The 9,861-nt window shown below is 41.4% G+C and overlaps 2 protein-coding genes and 1 pseudogene across 2 annotated transcripts; all 3 read left to right on the top strand.

Annotated features, from left to right (window-relative positions):
• Positions 1-873: 873 nt before the first annotated feature.
• Positions 874-1,367, top strand: LOC121798966 (histone H4). Its single transcript, XM_042198253.1, has one exon. The coding sequence runs from the start codon at positions 920-922 to the stop codon at positions 1,229-1,231; it is 312 nt and encodes a 103-aa protein (XP_042054187.1). The 5' UTR covers positions 874-919; the 3' UTR covers positions 1,232-1,367.
• A 108-nt stretch (positions 1,368-1,475) lies between these two features.
• LOC121798967 lies at positions 1,476-4,607 on the top strand (annotated as a pseudogene).
• A 333-nt stretch (positions 4,608-4,940) lies between these two features.
• Positions 4,941-7,872, top strand: LOC121798965 (beta-glucuronosyltransferase GlcAT14C-like). Its single transcript, XM_042198252.1, has 4 exons — positions 4,941-5,583; positions 5,643-5,718; positions 5,803-5,918; positions 7,248-7,872. The coding sequence occupies exons 1-4, from the start codon at positions 5,082-5,084 to the stop codon at positions 7,760-7,762; spliced, it is 1,209 nt and encodes a 402-aa protein (XP_042054186.1). The 5' UTR covers positions 4,941-5,081; the 3' UTR covers positions 7,763-7,872.
• Positions 7,873-9,861: the final 1,989 nt, after the last annotated feature.

Genomic DNA, 9,861 nt, shown 5'->3' with positions numbered 1-9,861 from the left:
CTATTTTTATTGCATTTATTTATGGGTATATATTTAAATATAAAGTATTAGTATAAATTTGTTGTCTTTATATATTAACATACGTGAGTTTCTAATCAGATTAGTCTTTATAAATTTTAGTGAAAATAATTTAATAAAAAATAGTTTTTAGTGTGCTCAAATTTTCACTTCCAATTTGATTTTATTAACTATTTACAAAAAAAATATGATTATGGCAAAATGATTATAGGGGTATTATGGCATAGACATTAAGTCTCTAAATCACTACCCATTTATATATTAACATTAACATTAACATGCATAATTAGGTTTCAGTTGCTAAAAATGAACATGATTTCAAACAACTGAGTGTTTGTAGAGCTTCAAATCTTAACACAATTATAGATTTGTGACCACAAATACAAACAAAAATAGCCCTTATTAATAAATTAAAACAATATTCAATTCTCGACTTATGAACTCATTTAAAAACAAGAAAGGATTATATAAAAATGTACTCAGCAAGACAAATTAAACAATAAAACCTTATTACAAAATTGGATTAATACTCCGATAGCAAGTATGGATTGATTTCTATTGTAGTACTCGTCTTGGATTTATTCAAGTTACATTTGATATAACAAAAATGAATTTCACGACTCCAAGTAGAGTGGACCGTATCTATCGCATTAAAAACCATAATCCGCACCAAGCATCCATCTGCCAACTACCCACCGTTGATCTTCCCTTATCTACGGCATAAAAAAGCCCAGCAACGTTAACACGGATAGTCATCTGCAGCCGTTCATTAAATCTTAAATCCAACGGCCATCAATAAAGTCCAATTCCAGCCGTCTCTTATATAAACGCAATCGAGTTTTCAACCAAGCATTCACCTACCTAACACTAAATTGAAAGATTTCATCTCGAACAAAGGAAAATGTCTGGGCGCGGGAAAGGAGGAAAGGGTTTGGGAAAGGGCGGAGCTAAGCGTCACCGTAAGGTGCTTAGAGATAACATCCAGGGGATCACGAAGCCGGCCATTCGCCGCTTGGCTCGTCGTGGCGGCGTCAAGCGCATCAGCGGTCTCATATACGAGGAGACTCGCGGCGTCCTCAAGATCTTTTTGGAGAATGTCATTCGCGATGCCGTCACCTACACTGAGCACGCTCGCCGGAAAACCGTCACCGCCATGGATGTTGTCTACGCTCTCAAGAGGCAGGGCCGCACTCTCTACGGCTTTGGCGGCTGAGATCTCAGGAGTGCTTGTAAATGCCCTAGGATTTGGGGATTTTAGTGTTGTTGTTTCAAATTTTTAGGTTTTAGCTGATTGTTACTCAGATCTTATCTTTTCAAATTGAAAATGAATGTTTCAAATTTTACTCTTATGAATTTCTTTTATTTCCGTTTTATTAATTGTTCTAGCTACTCAATTACTGGATTTATTTCTCCCTGTAACTCATCCAACGGCTGACAACTAACTCTTTGTTTCGAACATTCTAGAATGCGAACCTGAGCTTTGCATGAACTATATATAAGTATATATCCCGACTCACACTTCATACTCGTAGAAAGTAAACCGTAACCCGCCCCAATTTTTTGTTATTCTTCTCACATAAACCACATTTTTCTCTATCGCCGAATTCTTCAGATCTAGTGTTAGAAAGTCATGGCCGGAAAAGGAGAGGGTCCAGCGATTGGGATCGATCTTGGCACGACATCTCGTGCGTGGCGTCTGGCAGCACGATCGCGTGGAGATCATCGCAAATGACCAGGGTAACAGGACCACGCCGTCTTACGTCGGTTTCACCGATACTGAGAGGCTAATTGGTGATGCCGCTAAGAATCAGGTCGCCATGAACCCTATCAACACTGTTTTCTGCAAGAATTATGCTATTTTGAAAAAAAATTAAATTAACATCTAGTTCTGCTGTTTTGATGTGTTGTGTCACTGTAGTAGATCTCTGTATGGTGAAATGTTTGATTCTCCTTGCTGCGCTCGGTTTGTTACAATACTGGATCTTACATTGCTGCTAGAATTTGATATGTACTGTTCAATTCAGCATCTATTTGTTATTTTGGATTACAATACCAGATATGGTGTAACGTTATGCTGAACATGTCTTATTTAAGCATTTGAAGTCGGGGATCTGTAATTTTTAAATTTAAGGAGTGCGATTTGTTTGAGTTTGTGAATATTAACATTTGAACCTTAGTTTTGTTACAGAAACTGCGAACTGTTGGCCTTTCATGTCGAGTTTGAGGTTTTAAGTAATATATGAGACGAATTTGATTATCATTGTACTATATTGTTTGGATGTCAAGGCAATAAGCATATAGTAATATTATTTATCTCATCTACTCGGTTCATGAATTTTAAATAATGTATATGCTCTCTTATTTGAAGTTCCACGGCTGCACATCAGATTAACATGGCATAGTACTATTTAGAGTAGTGTTCAGATTTCTAGGAGTGCAGATTTATGGTTGTCTATTTTGTGCTTAATTCTTGGTGAAACTGGTCATGAATCTGAACTTAGTTTTTATGTATTAGGTTCTAAGTTTCTTTCTCTGTTTACATTTCCTTCCAACCATAGTGTGATTGTGAAACTAATGTTACCTTCTTTTGCCTACCATATATTTCCAACATCTGAAAACAGCAATTTTAGTATCAATCCATGTTGGTTTCCATTTCTCTCTCTTTTGTATGTATGGTGTTTGTCTTCCTAGTTTTGAGAGATTAATATTGCCATTTTGCTTGCTTATTTTAGATGCTAAGAGGTTGATCGGAAGGAGATTCAGTGATGCCTCCGTTCAGAGTGATATTAAGTTGTGGCCCTTCAAGGTCATTCCTGGACCCGCTGAGAAACCCATGATTGTAGTTAGCTACAAGGGTGAGGATAAGCAATTTGCAGCTGAGGAGATCTCTTCCATGGTTTTGATGAAGATGAGGGAGATTGCAGAGGCATATCTTGGTTCTACTGTAAAGAATGCTGTGGTCACTGTTCCAGCTTACTTCAATGATTCTCAGCGTCAAGCTACCAAGGATGCTGGTGTAATTGATGGCCTTAATGTGATGCTCATATTATCAATGAGCCTACAGCAGCAGCAATTGCCTATGGTCTTGACAAGAAGGCAACAAGTGTTGGTTAGAAGAATGTCTTAATTTTCGATCTCGGGGGTGGAACTTTTGATGTTTCTCTTCTGACCACCGAGGAAGGTATCTTTGAAGTAAAGGCCACTGCTTGTGACACTCACCTTGGAGGTGAAGATTTCGACAACAGAATGGTGAACCATTTTGTTCATGAATTCAAGAGGAAGCACAAGAAAGACATCAATGGCAACCCAAAGGCTTTGAGGCAATTGAGAACTGCTTGTGAAAGAGCAAAGAGGACCCTCTCATCCACTGCTCAGACCACCATTGAGATTGACTCCCTCTACGAGGGTGTTGATTTCTACTCCACCATTACTCGTGCCAGATTTGAGGAGCTTAACATGGCCTTGTTCAGGAAGTGCATGGAACCTGTTGAGAAGTGTTTGAGGGATGCCAAGATGGACAAGAGCACTGTTCATGATGCTGTTCTTGTTGGTGGCTCCACTAGAATTCCTAAGGTTCAACAGCTTTTGCAAGTTCTTCAATGGGAAGGAGCTCTGCAAGAGCATCAACCCTGATGAGGCTGTAGCATATGGTGCCGCTTTCCAAGCAGCTATATTGAGTGGCGAGGGTAATGAGAAGGTTCAGGATCTCTTGCTTCTTGATGTTACTCCTCTATCTCTTGGTTTGGAAACAGCAGGTGGCGTCATGACTGTGTTGATTCCGAGGTATACTACAATTCCAACCAAGAAGGAGCAGGTATTCTCTACCTACTCTGACAACCAGCCTGGTGTCCTGATCCAAGTATACGAAGGAGAGAGAACGAGGACCAGGGATAACAACTTGCTTGGAAAATTTGAGCTCTCAGGAATCCCTCCTGCTCCGAGAGGTGTTCCCCAGATTACAGTGTGCTTTGACATTGATGCCAATGGCATTTTGAACGTGTCTGCAGAGGACAAGACTACAGGGCAGAAAAACAAGATTACAATTACCAATGATAAGGGTAGGCTCTCGAAGGAGGACATTGAGAAGATGGTCCAGGAGGCAGAGAAATACAAGTCTGAAGATGAAGAGCACAAGAAGGTGGAGTCGAAGAATGCACTGGAGAACTATGCCTACAACATGAGGAACACTGTCAAGGATGAGAAGATTGCCTCAAAGCTGTCTGAAGCAGACAAGAAGAAGATTGAGGATGCCATTGAGTCAAGCATCCAGTGGCTAGATGCTAACCTGCTTGCAGAGTCGGGATGAGTTTGAAGACAAGATGAAGGAATTGGAGAGCATTTGCAACCCAATCATAGCCAAGATGTGCCAGGGTGCAGGTGGAGAGGCTGCCATGGATTATGATGGTGCTCCTGCTCATGCTCCCAGTGGACGGGGTGGAGTATGTAATGGTTGCTCCAACAATCTCTAAAAATACATGAAAGTAGTATTGTTGATAAGAAGTGATGATATGTTAAAGATGGGATTAAATGTAGATCAACACTCGTCTTCAAGTTGACATTTTTAACTATCAATTGTGTTTGTGGATCAATTCCAGTTGCCGCCTCCCTAAAACATATCGTCTAACTAACGTCCAGCAGATGATGAAGGAATTGTGGTGCGTCAAGCCACAAGCGAAATTGAAGCCTGCTTCGAATGAGATTGACCCAGATTTGGGTGTCGCCGATTGTGAGATGGGTGAGTGGGGCGGAGGAGGTGTTGTAGATTTGTTCATTTCCAAACCATTTTTGCTTATCCAGGATTAAAAATTCAATTAATAAATATTCGAACTAAAATCATAAAATGACAGTATATTTAGAAAAAAAAATGGAATTTACTAAAAATAAATAGTACTACTGCTAAAGGCTAAAGTGTATTCATTTGAATAGATAATATCATTATCAGCAACATTGTTTTCAATATCCGACCAGTTGAATTTTTGTTCACAGCAACAATTTCAATATCCAAGTTTTCATCACTCCATTTCTCCGATTTTCTCCACTCCGCCAAACCACATGATTCAGCGATGAAACGAGCTCATATCCACCGAAAATGTTCATTGCCCCTAATTTTCGCATCCATTTCAGCCCTCATTCTCATCTTAATCTCCATTCTATCCCACCTCAAACCCAACAATTCCTCTTTCCCCACCCCCATCTCCGATCCCCCTGACTTCCCCCAATTGCCGCGATTCGCCTACTTCATTTCCGGCACAAGCGGCGACAGCGCCAGGCTGAGGCGGCTGCTTCTGGCCTCCTACCATCCGCGCAATTACTATCTCCTCCATCTCGATTTGGAGGCCTCCGACTCCGAAAGGCTTGACCTCGCCAAGTATGTCAAGTCTGCGCCACTAATTCGGAGCTTCAGGAATGTGATGGTGATGGGGAAGGGCGACTTGCTCATTCCCAAGGGCCCCACGGAGATGGCCTCCACGCTGCACGCCATCGCCCTTCTGCTCAAGCAGCCCAAGCGTTGGGATTGGTTTGTTAACCTTGGTGCTTCCGATTATCCGCTTATGCCTCAGGATGGTGAGCTTTTTGGTGTTTGATTTTGTAGATCATATCTCTTATTTCTCACTTTGTTGCAGATTTGCTGCACATTTTCTCCTACTTGCCTAGGGATCTGAATTTCATTGAGCATACAAGTGACTTTGGTTGGAAAGAGTGAGGACTTAACTTGTATACATTCACTTGTATTGGTCTTTGAAAATCTCTTCTCTATAATTCAGTTTTATGTTTTATTTGCAGACACCAAAGAGCTAGGCCTATAATAATTGATCCTGGATTGTATCACTCAAAGAAATTTGGTGTATTCTGGGCCAAGGAGAAAAGATCATTGCCTGCTTCTTTCAAATTATTCACTGGTATTCCTGAAATCTTTTAGACTTTTCTACTGATTTTCCTACTTCTTATGTATAAATGGGATACAGAGTGTGTGATGTAATTACTAATTATAATCAAATACTGATATATATAGAGCTGTGGTGATGCTTCCTCTTGGCATTGAAATATAGCTTGATCCTTCTAAGCTATCAGTTAGTACATTTATAATTTCTGTGTTATCCCATCACTTATGTGTTGCCTCACTCAAAATATTAATGTGCTCAGTTGTTTCCTGCTTGCATTAGATATACAATAACATTTGAGTCTTTGTGTGTACCTTTTCAAAACTACATCAATTTACTGAATTCTTGAACTATAAGCTACGTCAATCTAGGCATATTATTCAAAGATAAACACAATTATCTGTCAGTTATATTTAAACAGCTGCTTTGCCAGGCTTGGCTTATCATGTTACTTATGGTCTTATGTGGGCTCTTGATGAGAAACTGCATCCTCTTGTCTGGTCATCAGTTCTCTAATCTCTTATGTTTTTAGACTACCAGCTCATAACTATTTAAAATAAATAAAAAATATAATTCCTTGGTTCAATTTAATGGTAGATACCAAATCTAGCCATGTTTAAGTTTAAAAAAAAAATTCATATCTTTTGTTTAACTTCTTTATATCATGCAGGTTTGAAAATGGATAATCTCGTATATACACACCTATTCATCTTTAGCTTGTGAAACAGTAACTATAGCTATATCAAACAGTCTTTTGCCGTTTAAGTCTTGTATAGGGACTGCCAGTTTAGCTTCTATTACTCCTAAAATTAGGATATTATTTATAACAATTTTGCTCAAAACTTGTGTGCTTCTATGCTTCTCTGTTTGTTGTTGTTCATGTTCAAGTATCCTTTGGGTACAAGCATTATTACAACTAAAACCACTTAGTTTTGTTAATGCGATGTGTGTAGAAACAACTGCATATCAAATGTGGAAGCAAGACTTGTTATGAGTCCCACCAAATCCCCCAAAAAATAAGGTCATGTTACACTCACATAGCTAATTTTGGAATTTGTAAATCATTCTTAAACTACACTATTATAGGAGCTGTATTGACTAATGCTAGCTTGACGTAAGAACTAAGTTACACGGCTTTGCAATATATGTTACTGTGCACTCTTGTTTATATTGCTTAAATATGCTCCATAACTAATCATACACTCACAACACCAGAGTTCCTATTAGCAACACTTAACGCACAGAACTCAATAACTTGTCTCCATCGGCCTTACAATCTTGTGTGTTGGTTTCGTAGCATTTTGCTTTAGGAATTGCCAGTTTCTCTTTTAACTCGGTTTTTCTCAGGTTCTGCTTGGGTGGTTCTTTCAAGGCCGTTTCTCGAGTTTTGCATCTGGGGATGGGATAATCTCCCACGGACTCTCCTCATGTACTATACAAATTTCCTCTCAGCTTCAGAGGGATATTTCCACACCGTGATGTGCAATCACAAGCACTATCAGAACACAACGGTGAACCACGACCTGCACTTCATAAAGTGGGAGGACACTAGGAGGGAACAGCCCGTGAATTTGACCCTAGACGACTTTGAGAGGATGGTGGAAAGCGGGGCCCCATTTGCTCATAAAATTGGGAGTGACACTGTTCTTAATAAAATCGACAGAGTTCTGCTGAGAAGATCAGCCAGCCAGTTTACACCTGGGGGTTGGTGTATGGCTCGCTATGGGCGTAAACAGGAGGATTCTTGTCTGGTTTACGCTAGTTCAGATGTCACTAAACCATCTTCAAGTTCGAAAAGGTTGGAGATGCTTGTGACTCACCTGCTTGATAACGATCAGTTTCGTGGAAAACAATGTAAATAATCTTTATTATCCTTGTCCAAACGATGAAGCCCCTGTCGATAAACAAAGAGGTAAATGTGCTCCCTTTCCCCAAGTAAATTTTTTTCAATTGATAATATCATGATTGCTTACTCCCTTCGTCCATAATCAAAGTATTATATTTTATACTATTAATTTTGCACTAAAATATGATTTTGTAGTAGAGTATTAAGCTAAGGTAAATATGTTGAAGCGTTAAATGTTGGATGTAATGCAAGCAATAATAATGAAATATTGAATAAAACAAGAAGTCATGTAAAACTACTCACTCCTTTCAATTACAGCCGAAGTAAGTAAACCTTAGATCTGTATATTTGTGTAATTTTTATACCTTTTAGGTAAAAAATTCGTATCAACAAAAGGAATGAATTATCTTCAAATTTTCGCATAGAATTTCTTAAAAAATGTCTCAATTTTTTGGATTTATAAATGAATTTAAATTTAAAGGCGGCGCTATGGAGGACTCGAAGCATTAACTATAATATCCCAACTTTAGAAAGAATTAGAAATTAGAATAAAAAAATTTATTTTAGTTAGTGGTTTTATATATATATGTATTTGTTAGGGCACCCGATGGCGGCCATCGTCCTCGGGCGCGGACGATGCCTCCATTGTGGGTGCCCGCCATCGTCCGCGCCCTACGCCCACGCTCGATGCATCGTCCTCGGAAGAAGCGCGGACGATGACCTATCGTCCGGGCCATCGGGCGCCCCATTGTGAGATCGGCGGACGATGGTCGCGGACGATGGAACACGTTTTTGATTTTTTTTGTCTATTTAAACCTCGTTTCTCATTCACTTGTTCATACGAACATCTCGCCTCTCTCATTTCGCTCATCTCTCACATACCAAAATGAACCACGACGATGACACCACGAGTTCTAGCTCCTCGGAGTCGGGTAGTTCGACCTCGAAGACCTCGGAAGCCTTAGATGCAGCCGTTGAAGAGGCCATGGCGGAATGCTTAATCGAAATGCAGCACGAGGAGGAGGAGGCGGCGGCGAAGCTGATCCAGAGGCCTATTCCACGTCGGACGTCTGTCCGACGCGACCACGCGGCAGCTCACTAACGTCTGGTTGAAGACTATTTTGCCGATCAACCACGGTGGGGACCGACTGTTTTCCGCCGCCGGTTTAGAATGTCGCGTTACCTATTTCTCAGCATTGTCCGGACGTTGTCGTCATGTGATGAATACTTCACGTATCGGGAAGACGGCGTCGGCAGACTCGGCCTTACACCATTGCAAAAGTGCACGGCTGCACTCCGTCAGTTGGCCTATGGCACCACGCCGGACATTTTCGACGAGTACCTCCACGTCGGGTATACAACAGGCCGGGAGTGCCTGAAGAGATTTTGTAGAGAAGTTGTGGAGGCCTACGGCGACACATATTTGCGCAAGCCGACTGACACTGATTGCCTGGGCCTGATGAAGATGCACGAGACGGCGCACGGCTTTCCTGGGATGTTAGGGAGCATCGACTGTATGCACTGGGAGTGGAAGAATTGTCCGACGGCGTGGAGAGGCCAATTCACTAGTGGATACAAAGACAGCCACCCGACTTTGATCCTCGAAGCCGTTGCTGACCATCGGCTCTGGATCTGGCATGCGTACTTCGGCGTAGCCGGGTCCAACAACGACATCAACGTCCTCAACTCATCCACCCTCTTTGCCGAGCAATGCAACGGCAACGGCCCGACCATCGAGTTCACTGCCAACAAGCGTCGATACCACATGGGGTACTACTTGGCCGATGGCATATACCCACTGTGGCCTGTTTTTCTAAAGACGATCAACTGCCCAATGTGTGAGAAAAGGGTTTTATTTGCGCAAAAGTAGGAGTCGGCGCGGAAGGATGTCGAGCGGGCATTTGGTGTGCTCCGATCACGGTGGGAAATTGTGAAAGGGCCGGCTCGGCTATGGTTCAAGGAAGTCATCGCCGATGTCATGTATGCGTGCATAATCATGCACAACATGATAGTCGAGCATGAAGATGGGAGCATCACCGAGTGGAACGATGATGACGGTGCATCTAGCTCGTCCAGCATGGCGACCGAGCCCCCCGCTAGAGGATTACCGCCGGG

This window comes from Salvia splendens, chromosome 4 (genome assembly GCF_004379255.2).
Source record: "Salvia splendens isolate huo1 chromosome 4, SspV2, whole genome shotgun sequence".
In the NCBI taxonomy this organism is placed as follows: Eukaryota; Viridiplantae; Streptophyta; class Magnoliopsida; order Lamiales; family Lamiaceae; genus Salvia; species Salvia splendens.
Note: the sequence above shows the minus strand (reverse complement) of the source record. Positions and strands in the feature narration are given on the sequence as shown.

Coding starts and splice junctions, on each gene's coding strand:
- LOC121798965 (XM_042198252.1), top strand. CDS start 5,082: ATGAAACGAGCTCATATCCACCGAAAATGTTCATTGCCCCTAATTTTC. Junction 5,584..5,642: donor TCCGCTTATGCCTCAGGATG/GTGAGCTTTTTG, acceptor ACTTTGTTGCAG/ATTTGCTGCACATTTTCTCC. Junction 5,719..5,802: donor AGTGACTTTGGTTGGAAAGA/GTGAGGACTTAA, acceptor TTTTATTTGCAG/ACACCAAAGAGCTAGGCCTA.
- LOC121798966 (XM_042198253.1), top strand. CDS start 920: ATGTCTGGGCGCGGGAAAGGAGGAAAGGGTTTGGGAAAGGGCGGAGCT.